The sequence below is a fragment of the Ctenopharyngodon idella genome, chromosome 4 (genome assembly GCF_019924925.1).
Source record: "Ctenopharyngodon idella isolate HZGC_01 chromosome 4, HZGC01, whole genome shotgun sequence".
Classification (NCBI taxonomy): domain Eukaryota; kingdom Metazoa; phylum Chordata; class Actinopteri; order Cypriniformes; family Xenocyprididae; genus Ctenopharyngodon; species Ctenopharyngodon idella.
Window position 1 is genome coordinate 2,857,516 of NC_067223.1, and position 23,039 is coordinate 2,880,554.

At 39.6% G+C, this 23,039-nt stretch overlaps 1 protein-coding gene across 1 annotated transcript in view; it reads right to left on the reverse strand.

Annotated features, from left to right (window-relative positions):
- Nucleotides 1–255: 255 nt before the first annotated feature.
- LOC127511335 (thyrotropin-releasing hormone-degrading ectoenzyme-like) overlaps nt 256–23,039 on the reverse strand; it is a 148,148-nt gene continuing 125,364 nt past the window's right edge. The window contains exons 14-19 of the mRNA XM_051892107.1: nt 22,916–23,013; nt 22,582–22,689; nt 16,811–16,978; nt 11,238–11,378; nt 10,911–10,992; nt 256–5,625 (exon numbers count right to left, since the gene is read on the reverse strand). Of these exons, the coding sequence (XP_051748067.1) occupies nt 5,482–5,625; nt 10,911–10,992; nt 11,238–11,378; nt 16,811–16,978; nt 22,582–22,689; nt 22,916–23,013 (741 nt within the window). The 3' untranslated portion in view covers nt 256–5,481. The remainder of the gene's footprint in view (nt 5,626–10,910; nt 10,993–11,237; nt 11,379–16,810; nt 16,979–22,581; nt 22,690–22,915; nt 23,014–23,039) is intronic.

The window sequence follows — 23,039 nt, forward strand, 5'->3', positions numbered from 1 at the left end:
CTTCTTTTTCATTATATGTTGTCCCAAAACACATAATATGCAAATTAGATACATGTATAGATACATAATGGGAAAACCCACTTATGGCCATTTTACACACATACTGCATAAAGCAAAATGGTGTATCAAATCATTATGTTATATCTTTAATAACATAGTTGGAGAATCATCTTTATACAAAGTTTGGTACAAAAATTGATTGGTGATTTAAAAAATCCCATTGTTTTTGCCTTTTCATTTCTTTGTCTATTCATTTTATTTTATTTTATTTTATTTATTTATTTATTTTGGTGTCCTTTACAGAGGACATAGCATAACATATGAATAAAATATCATTTTTCAAAAATGTAATTTTTCCATTTTTTCTTATGGTCTAAACAATGTAATGACATGAAAAAATAATAAATTCACAAAACTTTTTTCTGGTAGTCAGGAGGAGATAACAGAGGAGGACACAAGAGATTCAGCAGGAATATTTATTCACATTTATTGAAACTGAACAGGAAAACGGGCAGGTGAGTCTAAGTTCAATGGAATTGGTGAGTATTTAACCAGTTCATGATAATGAGTGACAGGTGGGGCTGATCAGTATTCGGGTGATTGTGATTGGATGGGTGGAGTTGTAGGGCCTGGTGTAAAAGGTGTGCTGAGATAATCTGTGACTATATATACATACATATATATATATATATATATATATATATATATATATATATATACACTCTATATATATTTCCACAATGGCATCGCTAACCAAAAGCTATTGCTTTTGCATGATGCTGCATCCACACCACTAGGTGTCAGTAGAAAGGTGCAGTCAAATTTACCATTGCTTGGTGGAATTTTATGCACAAAATCCAGTCATTTCAATAGGAATCCGCATGTTCTGGAATTTTTTCATGATGGCAAAAAATTCTCATTCAGATTTTTTTCAGATTCCAGGTTTTTTGTGGAAATTCACCATGTTGAACAACAGAAAGCAGCTTGGTTTCAAAAAGTGACTTCTGTGTGAGTGGTGATTTATCCATTGCTACACTACTGCCAATGGACGAAGAACCTTTTTGCTTGCGAAATTTCATTATTGTGACAAAATTACTGTGTGCAATTTAAATATTAAAGATCATTATTTTCTAGCACTTGATGGATGGATGGATTTTCTAGCACACACACACACACACACACACACACACACACACACACACACACATACATATTTATATATATAGGGAGGAAAAGTAAAAATCTGAATTTTCAGAAGTGTATGGTATTATTACACATAGTAGCAGTTCTTGTAGTTTTGTAGTCTTGTAGGTTCAATAATATGCCATTTGTGAATTTTTCCAAAATTTTCCAAAATGGTTTGAAGGTGTTGACTTTGTTGAAATACAGTTTATCATACAAATTAAGACTTTTTGTGATTTGTCTGGCTGTAAGGAAGCTAGAGTTATTTTCCACATGCTTGAGTCTATCTCCTTTTTTTCTGACTCTACAGGGAACAAAGCCCTGTGATAAGAGAGAATCCAATCCAAATCCCGCCATTGATTTGAATGTGAAAGCACTCTGATTTGTAGGTATTGTGGAAATGGCAAAATATTAATTTGCATTGGCGGCACAAAAAGGATTTATGGTCTCTTGTAGTGCTTTGTTCTGAAATATCAGCACAGTTGGAAAGTTTGCCGTTGTCTGTTTTTTTAAGTTTTACAGATCACAGGATTTATATGTCTCTGAGAGGTGAAGCATAAACAACAGAGATACAAATGTACCTGAAAGCAGGATTGTTTGCAGACATTTTGAGGGCCTGTCACTTAAAACTGAAAATAATTTTTTTGTATAATACCTGTCTTATTATTTAGTTCCATCCTCTATTATTACACAAGGATAATTTTTCAAATGGAATATTTATACATCATTAATACTGTATATTATCATCTTGTGATACCTTAATTCACTTGCAGCACTATTATAATAATTAAAAATTATTTATTTAAATGATTTTGTGTAGATTTATAATATCAGCCATTTATTGGCTATAAGCCATAACATGGAAATAATCAGCAAATTGATATCAGCCAAAATTTCAATATTGGTGCATCCCTAAAAATGCTGTTTCAACCTATGTTTGGGTCAAATGTGGCCAAACCCAACAGTTGGGTTCAAAATTTAAATAAAAAAGTTTAAACCAATGGTTGGGTTTGTCCATATTTTGGACAAAACATCAGTTTTGTGCAAGATTGGTCTTGTGATGATTGGACAAATTTTGTAGAAGAAGTAGTGAAAAACCATCAATCTTCTGGGTGGAAATTAAAATAATTAAAATTTTGTGTCTAATCTAAAAGGTTAAAAAGGTATCAGCAGATAAATGACTGAAAATTGAGCTCTTGGAGGCACTATAAAGTTTGGCCGTAACCTAAATAACCTCAAAACTAACAAATACCTTTCATGCTTGGCCCCAGAGACAGACTTTTCCTGTAATAGCACAAGCGCTGAAGCAGCTTAAGCATAGAGTATCTCTGGATCGAGGTAGCTCACAATAACAGGCACAGTTAGACGAAGATGCATTACTGTACAAAAGAATTTATTGTAAGCATTAAAATCTCTAAGCAGCTCTGCTCAAAACACAGAGGATATTATCTCTAATTTAGAAACAAAAGAGAGCCTTACGTCAAACACATTAAAGGAGGGAAATAAAAAGGCTGGAAATGTTTAGTGGATCATTCTGATATTACACAGGCGACTTACTACTTTATAATATCCGACTAAAGGGTCTTGTCTGGGGATTTCATTAAATACCCAGCCAGTCATTTAAAAAGTGGCCTATGTTCCTCGAGAGATCCACACCGCCAGCTGGATAGAAGGTACTATTAATGGTCTCTGAAGTCACCAGGGTTGTGCACCATTCAGAACTGAATTGAGAATGCCTTACGATTCATGAAATTGAAGTGAATTTGAATTGAGGTAGCAAAGAAGATGCAGAATTAAAATGGAATGAAATTCACATAAGAGCTTTCAGGTACTGTAGTTTCTAAAAAAATAAATTTTCCAGTATAAATGACAAATGTGTAAATGTGATGTAAATATTATCATACACACTGTATATGAGGTATTCCTAGAAATAAATGGTTAAGTATGGCTTCCCCATATATGTAGTTCATTATATTATATTATATTATATTATATGTGACCCTTGACCACAAAACCAGTCATAAGGGTCAATTTTTTTAAAAAAAGATTTATACATCATCTGAAAGCTGAATAAGCTTTCCATTGATGTATGGTTTGTTAGGACAATATTTGGCTGAGAAACAACTATTTGAAAATCTGGAATCTGAGGGTGCAAAAAAATCAAAATATTGAGAAAATCACCTTTAATGTTGTCCAAATGAAGTCCTTAGCAACACATATCCACTCACAAAAATTTTTTGATATATTTACGGTAGGAAATTTACAAAATATCTTCATGGAACATAATCTTTACTTAATATCCTAATGATTTTTGGCATAAAAGAAAAATTGATAATTTTGATCCATACAATGTATTGTTGGCTATTGCTACAAATATACCGTGTGACTTACGACTGGTTTTGTGGTCCAGGATCACATATTTATTATATTATATTATATTATATTATATTATATTATATTACATTATATTATATTATATTCAGTACAGAAAAAAAATTTCACTGCATAAACTCTAATTATTTTAATATATAATTATTAGTGTCAGATTTTGATGTTAGCTATGTTACCTGTATTGATAGTATTGAACTTATTTTAGAGAAATAGGTCTAATCAGTCGAGAAAATGTATAAATACTGAATAGTCAAAATTAATGATGTAATTATTTATATTTTGTCACAAACCTTGTATCACACTAATGGAATTCCTCTGTTATGTAACTGTGTCTTTGTATTTCAGTACATTTCAGCCAATAGACAGTTCTTCAATTCTGAATTTTGCCCAAGCCTGAGAGTCACATATATTAGTGATGGACCGATATATCGACCAGGACGCCTGATTGGCTGATAACTGACCAATTTCAGATTAGCGGTTGTTGGTCGATTGGCCAATTAATGTGCGTTAATACACATTATGATTGTTAATGGATAATATGTTATTTATGGTTAATTTCGAGTACAAGTGTCCTTGTCATTTCAGCAAATTTCTATACACCTGTTTTGCCGTCATTACATTTGATTACAGATATTAGACTGGTCATCGGGCATCATTAAAACAAGATTAATTTGCCTGAAAAAAATAAAAATTGCACATGTAGATGCTTAAAAATCAAAGGAAACAAACTGAGTAAGAAAAAATATATTAAATTCAAGATATATTCTCTGTAAAGCATCATTGTATGCAGTTTTGCTTCAAATGTAGATTTGTCTTGCTTAACAGATATTTTTGAATATTATTACTGGAAAACAAGTCAAAAATACATAACCCCCCTATATCGGTCAACCACTATACTATTTTCAATAGGAATGCTCCATGTTTAAACATTCATGTTCATTAAAAAAAAGAAAGAAAATACAAAAAAAAAAAAAAAAAACTGAGAAAAAAAGATAAAACTATGGAAACCTTCATAACTGGTCTCCATGATAACCATCAATTCAGAACCCCACACTATCCACAACTCCAAGATAACACATCTCAGCACTGCATTGACCTCCCTCCAGAGAATCAATGAATTAAACATGAAAATATCGACACACTGATCATTTTTTTCCACTCAAACAAACACACCATATTCAAGGACAAACCCTCCAAAAAAGGAGAGCAAAGAGTAACACTATGAGAATGCAAACGATCCTGGACACCAGCGGGTTAAACCATCACCGCTGAAAGCCCTCCGAACGCTCGATAGAAGATTCCGTCTTCCGACGACCGTTGAGTGCCGTCAATTGATCAAACAATAAACGTCATCTGTACAAGAGATAAAATTCAGTCTGCTCCCCTTTTATGGCTTTAGAGAGAGAAAAGGCTACATGAATATTTCTCCTCTTTGTCCTCCTCGTCCTGTTCCAATCAAAACACTGATGATTGTCACGTCTTTGTGCTTAATCTAAACTGTGTTTGTATATACCGAAGAGCAATCTCTTTGTAGCGCCGTCTGGTCTTCAAAGCAAATTCGATATTCTTAGGTCAAACTTTAGCAAACAGAATGACTGGAAGAAGGAAATGACTTTCATGCAAAATACGAGGGGGAAATGGTTTGTAAATCGTCTGTTGCTACCAACGTACGCCACCATGCAATTTCCAGCGTTGATTCCTTCAGTGTTTTTTCAGCCATTCCTTTCTTCCTGTTCTTTGAGTGCCTGGTCGTTTCAAAAAGAGCAGGGAAATAAAAGCTCAATTTTTCTGATTCTCATAGTCCAGAATAGTTTTTCAGATTTTTTTTTTTTTTATTTCACTTAAATCTCCCCACGTCACTGGCCATGAGTTTTCATGCTAATGGAGCGCTCCATGCTTAATGTTGTGTTAACCGTCAGGAGCTTTTCGCAGCCATCGGTAAAACTGCTGCTGGAACAGGATGTGCCATTTTACATTAGCTTGAACGATCTCAACGGCTCGAGCGAACGCAGGTGCTGACTCTCCCCCGCTGGTTAGGATGAACTCTTTCAGCTGAGGAGAAGATAAACAATTTTCATTAACATTATCAGCATATTGTTTCTGATGTTTCAGATATAGAGAGTTTGTGTTTATATGTGTAAGTGGCACATTCATCTCTGTTAATCAGCTTCAGAATATACAATGCATTTACATGCAAATGCCTGACGTAATTTAGCAGATAACAGTGATGTTTATGATAATGAGGAGTGGGAATGCATTTGAAGTAAACAGAATTATCAGTGTTTTTTATTTATTTATTTATTTATTTTTTGGAAGAGAAAGAAATTTGGGTGTTTGTCAAGAAAAAAAAAAGCCTCTAACACCAATTAAAGGCATAAAAACCTTATCAAAAATCTCTAAATGTGACCCGTGCTGGCAAAATGAGTCGGAATGTGCACAGGCTAATTACGAGCTACAGGAATAACAAGTCAAAAATGTCGATTTTGGTCCGAATTTGAGGTTTTCATGAAAATGAGTTCATTAAGCCCTCATCTAGCGATCTGAATGTGTAACGAAGCGAGACTCAGGCGGGGATCCATTTGCTAGCTTTATTATAAAAGAACGTGGTCGTACAGGCAGGGTCAAAGCAGGGGCAAACAGGAACAGCAGGGACAGGCAGAATCGTAGTCAGGATACAGGCAATAGTCAGGGCAGGCAGAAAACACTCACAGAACAGTATACCAGGCAAGGATCAAAGGTAGGCAGCAACGGGTCGATAACGGGTAACAGACAGGATCGGAAACAAACAGGCAGACAGGAAATAAACGCTCAGAATTGCAACGAGGGTTAACAAGACTTCGCAATGAGGTGGTGTGTGTGTGAGTCTTTTATAGTCCAGGTAATGATCTGCAGGTGTGTGTGGCAATTGGTGATTGGAGTGGAGTGTGCATGTGATTGGAAGGGAGGATTGTGGGAAATGGAGTCCAGGAACAGACGGTGATCATGACATAACGCCCCCCTTCCGGAAGGCGCGTCCTCGCGGCGTAAATGGCACAGATAGGGAGGGGGGGTGGGTGCATTGGAGACGTAGACAGGAACAGGGTCTCCAATGCAGATCCAGGAACTCAGGCAGCCACGGTGGGTCAGGTGCCACGGGCGGCCACGGCGGGTCAGGAGTGTCGGGAGGCCACGGCGGGTCAGGTGGCTCGGGCAACCACGGCAGGTCAGGTGGCTCGGGCGGCCACGGTAGATCAGGTGGCTCGGGCAGCCACGGCAGGTCAGGTGGCTCAGGCAGCCACGGCAGGTCAGGTGGCTCGGGCAGCCACGGCAGGTCAGAGTCCGAAGATGACCACGGCGGGTCAGAGTCCATTAATGGCCATAGCAGGTCAAAGGCGGTTGAAGGCCGTGGTCGTGTAAGGTCCCCACCCACAAGCTCAAGCAGTTCGGAGGCCGCTGATGATCGCGGCCGTGCAGGGTCCCCACCCACAAGCTCCCCACCCTCAGGTACATGGCCCCCCCCCAAAAAGTTATTGGGGAATTCAACGGACTCCGTGGTGGTTTCTTGGATAAGGAGCTCGGGTGGCGCCGGCAGGGCAAGACGCTCGGGTAACGCCGGCAGGGCAAGACGCTCGGGCGGCGCCGGCAGGGCAAGACGCTCGGGCGGCGCCGGCAGGGCAAGACGCTCGGGCGGCGCCGGCAGGGCAAGACGCTCGGGCGGCGCCGGCAGGGCAAGACGCTCGGGCGGCGCCGGCAGTGCAAGGTGCTCGGTGACGGCCTCCGTGGCCGTATCAGGAAGAGCGGACTGCTCTGGGGCGGCAGCGGGCTGCTCTGGGACTGACTCACGGGCTGGAGCGGGCTCACTGGCTGGAACGACCCCTATGTTCACAGACACTGGAGGGGCGGCCATCTTGCCCGTGGGCACTGGCAAAGCGGCCATCTTGTCCATAGCATCCAGAGAGTTTGAGTGCGTAGCAACCGGCGAGCTTGAGTGCGTAGCAACCGGCGAGCTTGAGTGCGTAGCAACCGGCGAGCTTGAGTGCGTAGCAACCGGCGAGCTTGAGTGCGTAGCAACCGGCGAGCTTGAGTGCGTAGCAACCGGCGAGCTTGAGTGCGTAGTCACCGGCGGGCTTGAGTGCGTTGCAACCGGCGGGCTTGAGTGCGTTGTCACCGGCGGGCTTGAGTGCGTAGCAACCGGCGGGCTTGAGTGCGTTGTCACCGGCGGGCTTGAGTGCGTTGCAACCGACGAACTTGAGGGCGTTGCAACAGACGAACTTGAGGGCGTTGCAACAGACGAACTTGAGGGCGTTGCAACAGACGAACTTGAGGGCGTAGCGGCCGGCGGAGGCTTAGGAATGCCAGCCGCTCGTACTGAAGTCAGCGGTGGATCAGCCACACTGGAACGCAACCCACTCTGCTCCCAAACAGATCCAGAGACGTGATGTGATTCTAGAAGATCAGCGGAGATGGGACGTGACTCAGGAAGTTTAACTTGGACTTGACTTGGCTCACGAAGATCAGCGGAGACTTGACTTGGTGTTGTAGTACTGGTGGCCGCCATTTTATGCGTGTTCTCTGGCGCGGCGGCCATTACATGATTCGGCGAGGTGTCGTATTTCTCCGCGACACCCACAGTAAATGGAGAGCCCACAGTCATTAAAGCAAACTCCAAAAAATGACTAAGAGAGGAACGAGGTCCCTCACGCATCAATTGTGTCTTAAGTGGCTGATTAACACCCTCACAGAAAAAGTCTATCAGTACGCAGTCTGGCAGATCTGAACCATATGCAACATCCAAATATTCTCTGATGTATTCCTCCAACGACCGGGTGCCCTGCTTGAGCCATAATAATAATTGTGCAATGTTCATACCGGGCCAGTGTTCTCCAGGAAAGCCGCTGGATCCATGTGTTGGCGAAGTCTTCTGTAACGAAGCGAGACTCAGGCGGGGATCCATTTGCTAGCTTTATTATAAAAGAACGTGGTCGTACAGGCAGGGTCAAAGCAGGGGCAAACAGGAACAGCAGGGACAGGCAGAATCGTAGTCAGGATACAGGCAATAGTCAGGGCAGGCAGAAAACACTCACAGAACAGTATACCAGGCAAGGATCAAAGGTAGGCAGCAACGGGTCGATAACGGGTAACAGACAGGCTCGGAAACAAACAGGCAGACAGGAAATAAACGCTCAGAATTGCAACGAGGGTTAACAAGACTTCGCAATGAGGTGGTGTGTGTGTGAGTCTTTTATAGTCCAGGTAATGATCTGCAGGTGTGTGTGGCAATTGGTGATTGGAGTGGAGTGTGCATGTGATTGGAAGGGAGGATTGTGGGAAATGGAGTCCAGGAACAGACGGTGATCATGACAGAATGCTTCAAATAGCAATTAAATATCTAAAAGTATCTTTATTTGTGTGTTTTCTGAGAGGTGTACCTTTCCTTTGTCCATGAAAAATGCTGTTTTTCTTTGCTCGCTTCACCACTCATGCTTCCCCTCATCACAAGTTTGGTATCGTTTTAAAGCGCAGCATTCCAACTTTGTGAATATTCATAGTGAATTTTTGATGACATGAGTCTGAACCAATGAAATGTGATTTTCAAACTCATTCTGATGTAAACAAATCGATGTTACTCGCGCTGACTGACATCCGAAACGTGCGCACAAAGATGCCTCAGCACTCGATCCCGATATACACATATAAATGGAATTATAGTACTTCAAAATATTCAAGGAAAAGTATTGAAAAAAACGTTGAATATATATATTTTCCTATAGATATTTGGTTTTGACGAGGTGTGGGTGCAAAATTAGATGTTATTAACAGGGATTTTAAGGTAAGGTTGCTGGGTTTTGGAACCTTCAGAAAATTTTAACTCGATTTTTCTCAAAATTGACTTTGCTGACTTTATCGACTTCAAACAGGTGTAGCTCAGTCATTTGTTCTCTTTTCACAAACAAATCATACATCATTTTGAAGGTTTTTTAATAGAGATTGTGAAAATAAATTTTTTTGAAAATTTGCTCAATGTGAGTCATTTTGCAAGCACGGGTCATATTTACTAAATAACACGTTATGAAAACGATTCCCAGTTCCTGAGGTCATAAGATGTACATGAACATGTGCTGGGATGAAGTATTTAAAGGATTAGTTTACTTTAAAATGAAAATTACCCCATTATTTACTCACCCTCAAGCCATCCTAGGTGTATATGACTTTCTTCATTTAGACGAATACAGTTGGTTCCTAAGATTTATATTGGCAGTGCACGTAAACCACCTGAAACTCAAAAAAGTGCATCCATCCATCATAAACATACTCCACACGGCTCCGGGGGGTTAATAAAGTCCTTCTGCAGCAAAGCGATGCATTTGTGTAAGAAAAATATCCATATTTAACACATTATAATGTAAAATAACTAGCTTCCGCCAGACCGTATTCAACTTAAGAAAAAAATGTAACTGACAGCGCTTGTTTCCTAAGTTGAATATGGAAGGTGTAGGACGTAGCGTAAGCGTTTTGAACTGTGAGAGGAGTTACACTTTCTTCGTAAGTTGAATACGGAAGGCGGTCTGGCGGAAACTAGTTAAATATGGATATTTTTATTACACAATCGCATTGCTTCACTTCAGAAGACCTTTATTAAACCCCTGGAGCCATGTAGAGTACGTTTATGATGGATGGATGCACTTTCTTGAGTTTCAAACAGATGGTTTCCATACACTGCCATTGTAAAGCTTGAGGGTGAGTAAATCATGGGGTGATTTTCATCTTAAAGTGAACTAATCCTTTAAGTTGCTATTTTGGTCTTGAACTATTTCAAAATTGCTGTTTGTTCATAGAAACTTTCGAAAGAAATAAAACAATCATTCATTACAGAGTTTAGCACTGATCTAACGGTGAATCTGTGAATAAAGTACTCTGGTACCAGCTGATTGTCAATGACAGTATGCTAATGCTCTGTTTAAGAAACACTGAGGGGGTTCGTATTATCTCTGTATGAATGTTAAATTGTGGAAGGCAAAGTCAGCTGGATGAGAAAGTGCTGTGCTGCAGTGAGAAGCATCAGCAGTCTGTGTCCTCTGGGACTGAAGCTGAATGAATTTGAATAAGTGAATATACGTTCCATTTCCTATAATAAGGTTAAGCAGTTACAATGAGGAAATAACCCAATGAAATAGACCAGAGCACATTTCTGCAGGCTTCAAAGTTTACTTTTGCTCATTTTCTCCATCTCAAGAATTTTGCTGTCCAATGACTTTTGTAAGTATTAATGTTCCACGAAGATTGGTCAATAGTTCATTAGTGTTTTAGATTGACTGGCGGTGTAAAAGCCTCAGGATGGTGTATAAGTCCAGACTCACCTCATTCAACTCCGCCTCAGTGTTGAGAAACTCTGTCACGCCGCTGATTAATTTTGAGTTCATAAATAAAGCTTCTCCATACCTACGGATGAGACACACAGAGCTCAAGCACTGTAATTAAAAACACTGGAGCACCATTTTAATGAGGCCAAGAGCAAACAAACACCAATAGATATTTCCCACAATGCTCTCTGGTCCTCCAACCACAAACAAGAAATAACATTCACTAATAAATATCTTATGAGAGTGCGAATGTAAAATTTATATCAGGGACTGAGAGGAAGGTTAAAGTCACTGATAAACAGAGATGAATGAAGCTACATTCACCTGGAATTCAATATGTCCCACTTCTCACGGAAATATCTCCATGCTAAATGTCTTCCCAGCGGATTGCGGCCCACATGTATGATGACATCGATCACGTCCTGATCCGGCACCAGGTCAGAGGTGAGAGACAGATTCAGGAGCCTGTGGGCAACACAATAAATGGGAGAAAGACTATAAGTGAGGAATAATTAACAACGGCCCCTGAATTATTTAAAATTAACTGGTAATGTGGCGATGGTGTGGGCTGTAAAACTTTATTAAGTGACTTTAAAGCTTTATTAAACACAACTGGTTACCACTTTATGAGCGCTATGAAAACTGCACTCCAATTCATTCCTGTGGCACATAAAAAATAAAGTGGGCGGAGCTTAGGAGAGGGTTAATTTGAAAAGAATGTGGTGAAGTGATAACAGTAATGTCATCAATAAACATTGAACTACATTGGTTACAGATAATAATCAAAACAATCAGAATGAAACTGAAAATAAATTATATACTTCATTAGTTGAGCTCTTATGCTAGGAAGAACTTATAGTCTAAAATATAAAACTTGCCTTATTAATTGCTATTTGACAAATACAGCTATTATCATGAACATTATCGTGTCTGTTCTAATTAAGTCATTCTAATCAATTTTGCTATCATTTCTATGCTAGCTTTAAGCTCGGGTAAATCTGAGATACAAAACACATTATTCTTCCCTGTTTTCATTAAAGACAGCCACTGACAGGGCGGCGAAACATAATTATTCAAGTATGTTTTCAATACTGTGATTCAGCATCTTCAAAAAGTAATTAACCTGAAAAGCCCAAATCAAATGGAGACAGACCCATTCGATTCAAATTGGTGCGAAATGTCAAGGAGATTAAAAAGAAAGAAATAGGAAATGAGATGTTACACATAAAAATGCTGCCACGGTTGCACAAGTTTTCAATTTGCAATAACAAGTGGGGTAATTGCTTTACGGTGGTTTTGGTCTCTTATTTCAGTTCAACTGCTCTTTTGGGCTTTTTGACGTTATCGAGTCATTTTGTAGCACCTTTTCACAAACACCCTGGAGATTATTGCCACGGTGACAGACTCACATTTGTGTGCGGACGGCAGACTTTACAGCTCGCAAACGTGATATCCTGTTTCCTCTGTGAACACGCTTTCAGAAGAGTTTCTTTTGCTGCGCTAATTCTCCAATCACTTTTTTAATGTTCATATTAACATGTTCATATTAGCATACTAATATACTGTCTTAAGTATACAGTATATACACTGTGCATTTACCGAAATACAGCATACAACCAGAGCAGACTGTGTGGAATACTGTAGCCCACAATGCAATGCGGTTGACCTGACCTTCCATTTCCAGTGTGATAAAATAATTTTTACTCATACTATTTTAGTCTTTCTCACACATACATATACACACGCACGCACACACACATACACACACACACATTCCAGTAGAGGAGAGGAATTATATTCGGCCCACTAGATCACAACACACATCATCAAAAAAAAAAGGAAAGAAAAAAAAGGGAGATACAATCTACTTCATGCCATTGAAATCAATACTAAACACAGTTCATACACCCCATCCTTCAGACTCAGTGATTGAAGCACATTTACTAGCTCACTCCAAACACAGGGCAGTTTTCTCTGCGGTAGATTAAATATCACAAACACACACTCTCACACAGAACTCATCTGGGACGGGGGGCTTTGCTTGTGCATGCTGTGTGAAATTTAAGTGTGGCTAAAATCAGTGAACTGCTGCTAGAGGTCATCTCTTTTAAGTCCAACACTAGAGCAAAGTTGGACATCTGAATGCTGCAGTCATTAAAATATTTAAAATATCCTATATTACACTAAAATAAATCTCAGTAATGAGAGATATTTGAAGCACATAAAGCAACACCAAATCCTCTCTAGGCAACAATGACTAATAAGGTGCTACTTGCACATTGAACAGAGATGCCAAACACCTCTATTTCATGGGAATTCATTAATAAAACTGAAGAAAAAAGAAGTGTAGAGCTCCAGATATCAACACTGTTAAAAACTCTCAGAGGACATTCAAGAGATGCAGTTTTTTTTTTTTTTTGAGCTGATATAAACTCAGCTACAGGATCTTCACACATCAGTATCATGCTTATGCCATGCAATATAGCACTAGGTGCCAGTTTCTAATTAGTATGTGAGTGTTGCTAGCGCCTGTGTTTTTCTAACAATGATGTCTGGCACTTTCAACACCACCACATCACTACTACTGCTCTCACCCCACTAAAGCACTGCGCGAGACTGTTTTCTTAATCCCAGTCCCACTGAATTTCTGATCATTACTGCTCGCTCCCGCAATGTGTGTGTTCCACTCCTGCCTGCACCTGCAATAATTGTATCCACTCCCGGCCGCAGCTGCAAACATTCTGTTACATATGGAAGCTTGCTTCCACCACTATATAGCAAAAAGAAAATAAATAATAAGATTACTAAAACATATAATGAATCACTTGACCTAGCCTGCTATGGAGGAAGAGAATGTTACTGATGAACTTAATTTGTTGACTCCTTTCTTTTTACGCGGCAAATCATGGGACCGTGGGACCCGCACTGTATTTTTTGACCGCCACTCTCACCTGAAACAAAGGTAAAACCACCCACTCCCATGAGATTTGCATTGGGTTCCGTGGGATCCCTATCCCAATGCAGCCCTCTATACCCTATATCATTTGCTAATATTCAGATTTTTTTCTGTTGTGGGGAAAAAGGTTTCTTGGCCGTTTCTTTGCAGTTTTCTAAACTACTACCATATGTGTTTTGGAAAATGGGTAACCACCTCAAGCAGATCCAAACTACCAGCCAAGATGGTCTACCACAAAGGTTCCTAATTCTGACCCTTATTGTCAACTTTCCTGCAGAGCTATAAACTCCAGTCCTAATCAAACACACTTGAACAAACTGATCAAGGTGTTCAGGATTTCTGGGAAGTTCCAGGCAGGTAAGTTGGAGCTAAACTCTATAGGAAAGTAGACCTTGAGGGCAGAACTTGAAAATAGAGACACCAGCCACCATAGTTAAATGTTTGCTGGGAGCTAGAGTGCCTGACATCAAAGCAAATTTAAAAGTGCTGGCTAATGCTAAATCTAAATACTCTTAAGATTCTTATGCAAGCCAGCACTAATGATGTCCAACTTCATCAGTTGGAGATCACTAAAAATAACATTAAAGAGGTGTGTGAACTTGGAAGTACGATGTCAGACACTGTAATATGCTCTGACCCCCTCCCTGCTTACCGTGGTGACGAGATATATAGCAGACTGTCGTCACTCAATGTCTAAGTGGTGTTCGCAGAATAACATACGTTTTATAGGTAATTTGACAAGTTTTTGGGGCAGACCTGACCTGTTGAAAAGAGATGTTATTCATCCCTCCTAGGGTGGTGCCAATCTTCTCTCTAGGAATTTGGCACAAAGTCTTAGAGTTGGTACTTGACAAACAGGGGCCCATGTCAGGATAGACAGCAGACAATATAGAAACTGTGTCTTGGTGGACCTGCACCTAGTGATGACCACAACAGACCCAAATATCAGCAGAGACCATGACAACTAGACAAGCCCTAGAGACAGATCCCCTGTGAAGACCTTGTTGACATGACAGCCATCAGCACAAATCCTCAGCAAAGACCAGAAGAACCAAACAAGTCCTCTGCATAGACCCCTGTGGCCAGCTTCCACAGTGAGGAATCCCCAATCTGACTTGTGATGCAGCCTGGAATTAAACCACACCATGTTGATTAGTTTGGCCAGAGGAGAACTGGTCCCCGACTGAGCCTGTTTTTTTTTCTCCATTTCTGTCACCAATGGGGTTTGGGTTCCTTGCCACTGTCGCATTTGGCTTGCTTACTTGGAGACACATAATATTCAGCAGTATTATTTATTTGACTGTACTGACAATATTGGATGAGAACTGAACTGAGCAGGATGATGACATCACTGTTGTCTCTAGAGCTGCTTTCTAGATGAATATTTGATTAACTTTACACAGTTATTGAATGGAACTGAATCAACACTGAACTTTTTCTGAAACTTGATCAGAAAATGACCATGATTTTGCTAAGTAGGACGTGTTCCTGTGTTCTGGAACAAGATTTCTGTCCAAATACACAGTCCTAACCAATAACCAGTGCTATAGTCGAGCCTGGTTCATTGGAGTCTAAGTAAAGGCTAAGACCAGAAGAGAGTCGAGTCAGAGTCAACATACTCCCAAGTCCATGAAAAGACCACATTTTCTTTGTCTTGGTCTTGTCATGGATTCAGGAGAATGTGGAATCAGTCTTGTCTCAGACTCAACCCTCTTCTGATCTTGGTCTTGACTCGGACTTGAATGATCGGGTCTCAACTATAACACTGCCAATAACTACCACTAAATCAGAAGGAAGGGTGTATTATACTATTTCAAGCTTCAATGTCAACCCTAAGTCTATATCTAACATCTAAACCAAACCCTTCAGTCATATTGGTTGAAAGGAATGTTGATACAAAAACACATAGAGTGTTACTTGATAAGTCACCATCAGAAGGACGTATCCTTCAAGTGTTTGTATTGTAGGAGAATGCTAGAGGTTCCTGCAGAGGATTTTGTATTCATGGTTCAGCTGCCTGACTTTGAGATTTTGTATCTAGGTGTACTGTGTATGACAGCCAAGTCATGGATCACTGAGAGCTTGAAAGACTCATTGATTTTACCTTCATGTAATGTAATTACCACAATACAAAAAATGAAAAGGTTCCTTGCTGACTGTAATTTGATGAATGGTATCTCAACATGAAGATGAAGATGTTTGGATGTAGTGCATAGAAATGTGTGCTTGTTAAGTGTGGTGCTATTTATCTTCTTCCTCTAGCGAGGTAAACCAAATCCCTCTTAACAGACTCATGCTGAAGATTCCCACAGGAATGAACCTGTTGAGTGCTGAACACTCACAGCAGAGAGGGGTCATGGTGGGTCTCTTTATATGGGCAAGTTTCTTTCTCTCAGTGCATCTATAAAACAATGACCAAATGCAACTCAATAAATAGAGATGTCAAACCCGCAGTGAATCCTGAGGGAACTGCTTCAGAAAATGTGTGGGCTGTGAGATCCACGTCTGGCCTGGACAGGGTGTAATCCGTCACTGTCCTCATCCTACTATTGAATCGGGAGAGGATTTAGGGCACCATGGAGACTTTTGGGAAAAGCTTCAATGGCAGCCATTGTTTTTACTGCCCCGTCAGAGGAGTGAGTGCAGCTCTGCTGGTGTGAGCAACATGATGTGGTCGAAAGGGATTGAATCGGATTAATTCATGAGGTACAGCAGACTACAAACTATCAAGTGAGTTATAGTCAGAGGAGTGCCATAAATGGTCCAGAGACTTCCAGATACTTCTTGCTATCAATAAAATGGAATTTGGAAGATTTGTTTTAGATGCTAAACCTTTCAGCTAAGAATGATTGATCAATGTGTTGTGCTACAGTGACTTGTTATTTGACTTTCTTTGCCTCATCATGTTATTGTCAATGAGTCAGTAAGAGTGTCAATTGACCTGTTGAGCAGGAAGATGTTGTCACTGCAGGTCAAGGCCTCCAGAAGAACCTTCTTCTCAGAGATGGCTGTAGAGGAGTGAAACTTCATCCAGATAAATTCCCACACGTCCTCATCCATCAGAGACACCCCTGTGCAGTACACAATGTCCCGCACATTAGGTGGAATCCTGTGGGACAGAAGATTGACCGAAATATCTGAGTGAAGACACAAGCAGAATTCACATTTATGGTTTGTTATTTTGAGGTAAACATTCACAGCTAGTAAATGATATCATTAGCATTTAAGTACATTTAACATTTACAACTTGATTGATGGAGTCAAATACTTTAATTAGGGCCTGAGCACCGATGGTGTGAGGACCCTATAGAGTACCTCAGGTATGACATGTTTTTGTAGGCAAAACCCGGAAGCGAGTTAGCATTTTAGGACTTCCGGTTCCATCGCCCTAAAGTCAGTGGGTTTTTTAAATTGGGTTTTTGATAAATTGCCTGAAATAAGGTATGTGGTTAACAAAGCCTCTAAATATTTTCACGTTTTGATCTATGACATAAAACACACCAGTTATAACCCCCTTGTGATTTTTTAAACCTTTATTGTGTCTTAAAAACAGCGGTTGCTAACAAGTTGCTAAAAGGGACTACTTCCTTTGGCGGGGACTTTAGACATCATCATGAAAAACAGGACATTTGGACAGCATTTCTCATGAAAAAAGTGGATAAGTATTCATATACAGCGTAGATCATAATCAGCAAGCATGTTTTTAAATAAAGTTGATTTTTAAATAAAGTTTGAGGAAGCTTCAATCCGCAACGTTGATCCGCGACCATGGTGTGCTGTAGTCTGTTTATAGCCTACTGTTAGCTTTTTATATCTGACGACTTTATTTAGGCTTCAAAATGTATATGTTAAATTGTAAAGATTATCTTGATAGACAAAACGTTTAAGTGTCATAACCCTTTGTTAAACACAGAGCTTATTTTTTGAGATTTTCCAAAAGTCTGTGGGAAAAACGCATATAGGCTTTCGATCGAGGGAACCCGTGTGCCGCTAACTTCCGGGTTGGCCTACAAAAACACGTCATCCCTGAGATACTCTATTGTAATTGCTCAGTCAATTATTCTTTTTCTCCGAAATGAATCGCATTTTTGAGGGCCTAAACATGCTTGAAAACTCATGAAACTTTACACACATGTCAGAAGTGGTGAAAATTTATGTCTGATATGGGTTTCAGAATTAGGTGTGGCAAAATGGCTTGATAGCGCCACCTACAAAATTTCAATTAAGCGCCCTTTGCGCTGTGTTTCACGTACAGGTATGAAATTTGGTAGACACATGTAACAGCCCAAACCCTACAAAAAAGTCCCTAGGAGCAAAATCTGAAAACCCAACAGGAAGTGAGATATTTTGAATTTTCTCTGCAAAAGTTTTGCAGTTTTTGCCATTTCCAGACGTACTGTAACAAACTCCTCCTAGAGATTTTATCAGATAAACATCATATTTGGTCAGTCTAATCTAAAGGCCTTTGCGACGTTAAATTGTGAAGATCTTGAGTTTTCGTTGAACAAAATTCGATGTTTTGCCATGAAAAAGGAAGTTAATGTAACTGTTGTAACTGTTAATGGGCATACACTGTTCGATCTGCTCCAAACTTCACATGTTTGATAATAGTCCTGGCCTAAAGACATTTACATGGCAATATTCAGTTATAGTCACAGCGCCACCTGTTGGCAGCAGGAAGTGTGGAGCATTGAAAAGACTATTGATGATATTTCTCCTATATTTACTCACTTACATGCATGTCACCCACTATTCACTGTTTTCCTAAGGCCACCGGGTGCGAGGGCCCTTTCGTTGCTGCTTGCAGCTTTAATTTACTATTTTATTTAACATAAATACAAAGATTAACTTTTAAAGTCTAGGGAAAATAGTGAAAAATGGTGATACATGGATTAACATATATGCACACTGAATGCTGCAGGTGATTAGCATTCCTCACTGTGAGGAATCCTCACTTCTCAGGGTTGTTCACAAATCAACGTTTCACCTCCAGAAGAATAATAAAAAAACAGTGCGAGTGTATTTTTGTTTGTACGCTTATGTGAGAACTAAATTAAGCTGTCTTTTGCTGTTTCTTCTTTTCACTCAAATTTTCTGTTGTCTATAATTTTAAATAAAAAGACAATTTTAGATTTAAAATTGACCACTTTGGTTCAAGTGGTCTTCTGCTGTCTGCACTTACTTTGAATCACTTGAATTCTGTCACAGCGAGAAATGTTCATAATAACACCAGCTGATCTAATCTGATGATATTTTCTGAGGTCATAATTTAAGTGGGGAAAATTTGACCCGAATCATCACTGCAGGCCTCCCAAAATGAGTCACAGTGCAATATATATAGTCTAGCGATATAGAGGTCATAAGTAAGAGCTCTCAATGGACCCAGGATATCATCTGGTTATAAATCTTAGAAAAGAATAACAGTCTACAGTAGAGCAACACAGAGAGAAAAGTATCTCAGGCTGTGAGGCGATGCATGTAATATTCGTACAGGAAGAAGAAATAACATTAAACTTCTGAAGGAGCTGTGGCGATACAATGACTGAACTTTTGATTTGCTTAAACAAAGCGCAATAAAGACCTGCTGATTCTGGATGAGCTGTCAGAGCCTCTGGGAGTTTTCAATGTAGCAATACAGAGAACGGCACCTCCAGTAAGATATAAAATCCTGTCACATTCAATTGAAGCGTATAGACTGAAATTTCCACACCTGTGAAGGTGATGTCTTGTTTATGACTGCCACTGACAGGGAGTCTAAGTGAATTCAGAAACACAGTTAAAGAATAATATTTGTGACATTCCGTTAGCTGCCATTATATCTGGAAAATTCATGACTTTTATAAGGTTTTTTTTTTTTTTTTTAGAATGAAAATGCTAGAGAACACAAGCCATAAATCCAGTTGTTACTTCTGATATTATAACCTGAATATAATGGTTTGATTTGTTGTAATATTTGTCTGTGTGCAGGTAACACAATTATAACAAATGGCTATTATGAGATTTTATATAACTCTAGAACTTATATGTCTGTGAGACAATGATAGCTTTTAGCATAAGTTCTACCAGGAAGTCTACAATGGCATGTCATTCATTCATAATAGTAGGTCTGGTCAATCACTGCTTGACACTTGGAGTATATAAGCACTGAACTCTCTGTTTTACATTCACAGTTGATGACGCTGACGTTCCCCTTCATCCTCCCCACCACCACCAGGTTGGTCCCTGTCCGTCCATCTTGAGTAAGCCCTGCCCCACCTTCATCTTCAGGCAGGATCAGCTGAATCTGCATCCCCCAGGATTTGGACTAAGGATGGGGCCTACACCAAATAACTTTTCTATACAAGACATGAATCATTGTAGCTCACTACCATCTGTTAACACTTTATGGAATAAATACCACGTAAACGTTCACCTGCCCTCTAAATCTTTCTGGTAGAACTTGTGTTCTTGAAACAATGTAGAAAGTTTGTGTGAGCTTTTATTGTTTCAAATAGAGACTAAAATTATGTGATGCACTATACAAAGAAAAAAAAAAATAGCTGGTGCAATTTCCCTTGAAGCGTCCGACTTTAATTTCAGCCCTGTTTTCTTTTCTTTTTTTCAGTCTGTGGTATCTTGTTTTTAATCAATAAAGCACACAAGGAGGTTTTGTCAGTGTTTGTCTTTGGCTGTACAGTGATCTGAAGCCTTTCTTTGCAGCTCATAAACACTGCTGGGTCATTCCTGTGACATTATCATCACCTAAACCATAAAAAGACATAAAGGTCAAACACATTCCTCTTTTATGTGCTGCTCATCCCTGAATATCAAACTGACCAGATTCTTTTTATTATCCCAGCAGGACTAGAGGTCATTTTCAAAGAAAGGACAATGAAGGACACATCTGGCAGATCCAAACGTCTGCTGTCAGGTCAGAGGAAAATGGCACAATTTGAAAGCCAATTAAGAACAGTGCAGGCACGTTCAATACAATGTAAAAAGTAGTCAAAAATATAATTTTTTCAAATAAAAAGTATCAAAAGAATGCTAAAGCTAATAACATGAAACAGCCGAGAAGAAAAGCAACTCTAGCTGATGAGAAACTAAAGCATTTTAGGTGTACTTTCATGAGCTCTAACTGTCTGTCAGCAAATTAAACTAACACATGATGATACGTCTAGCAGGAGGGATTGTGTTCAGTACAGAGACTTCCTGTCTGTTCGGACATGTTCAGAAACCTCACACTGGACTCCACGGGGTAATAATTACAGAGCCACTGCCAGAGCAATTGAGCCGTTTCAGGGCAAAAGAGTGGGAAATCTTTGACTGAGCAGGTCAAACATTGGCTGAATCCAACTGTGTGTGTATTTCACACAGGGGTGTAGTTTCTGGTTGGGGGAAGGGGGAGGTTGATGGGTAAGCCACAAAAACAAAAAAGACTGATGAAAAGAAAAGAATACATTATCTTGCAAACTACGCCCTTGTTGAAAGCGAGAATATTGACTATACTGTTTACTGTTTAAGCTTTAAACAGAGCAACCTGCTGCTATCGGAGAAGCTCAACAAGTCAATAAAAGCACATTATGTGAAGCAAAGGTCAATATGTGACACTATATATGTGTAATAAAGCATCTGTGTGTGTTTTTAAGGTCTATCTGTGAATTTTAGGGCACAATTTGAAGCCAGCAAGCAAATATCTAATGTATTTAGGGTTGCCAATGTGTAATGAACTGTGTGTGTGTGGTCTTTCATGTGTTTGTAGGCATACGGCCAACTGTTTGGCACAAGGACAAAAAATATTTTCCTAAAAACTGGGCAAACACAATATCTTGAGAAGAGTAAGACCATTTTTTCAGACACACACCCACAATCTTGTTTATTCTCCATTATGGTCATTAGTGCCTGCCAGCGGCTTGGTGTGTTTGACAGTATGGTACTACATACATGCATGTGAACATTGCTGTGGGCAGCAGGGAAAACAAATTCTAATGTGTATTTCCATGGACACTTGGAATAAAGCTTCTACTGTATGAATGTTGGCAGGGTTGATGAGCAGGACATATTGATCAGACCTCAAAGCGTCCACACACACTACACACCATCACGCCACACTCCATTTAGTGCTGTGCCTCGATATTATTGTAGAAATGTAATGTGTGTTTGAACAAATCAAAAAGGACAACTGTGGCTGTCACTGTTGTAGTATGGTTTCTCACTGATCGATGTATTTAGATTTTTTTTCTTAGGTTGAAAAGCAAATGCTAAATTGAGGCCACATCAAGTTTCCTACAGGACTGTGTTTATGCAGCAATGCACCGAATCACAAAAAAGGCCAAACAACATGCTAAATATATATTTTTGCAAGATATTTATAAGTATTTTACATTTAAATGGTATTTTTAAAACAAAAATCTTTTGAATGTGCAATTTTAACTACACATCACATATATAAACTTTCTGTTAGTAGCATTTCAATCTGATTTAGTTAAGTGAGTTGTTAAGGACTAAGTCAGTTGTTAACTGTTAGTATTTTGGGTCGATTCAGTGAATCTGAGTTGTCTGATTTAATCCATTATTTAGACCAAAGAGTTCACGAAAAAGAGCTACCTCAAAACAGCAATTAATTAAAACCTCAAACTTCATTATGGTGTTTTGCTATTTGTTTGGTTTTGTGTCAAGAGAGGAGAAACACTGGACTTGAATAAAAGCTGTTATGGTTGTAAATTTGCTCACCTGTTCTTGTTGCTGGAAATCCAGTCTGAAATGAGAGACACAGCTTGGCGGTGACAGTGTTTGCTTCCAAAACTGCAGGCCAGCATGATCACCTCTCTCTGCAGCTCTCTGAGGAGGAAAGAGGGAAGGATACCAGTAGGGAAGTACAGCAGCAGGAAGATAAAGATGGAGGAAGGGGAAAATGAAAAATTAAATACATGTCTACTGAGGTCATTCCCATCTCTGAGGTGGAAAATGTCTGGCTTACACTTTTCAATTTGGTGTTCTTACTTAGACTACATATAAGTTTGTAACTGTAATATATAATTCAGGAAAGATGAAATTCAAGACTCACTCGGCCTGATAAGCCGCCTGCATGAAGGAGCCGTCAGGGGAAGTGGTTGGCCAGCCCAACTTGTGATACTTTGGTTCCACCTGTCTTAGAACATAGTCCTGATGAACAAAACAAAAAAAAAAAA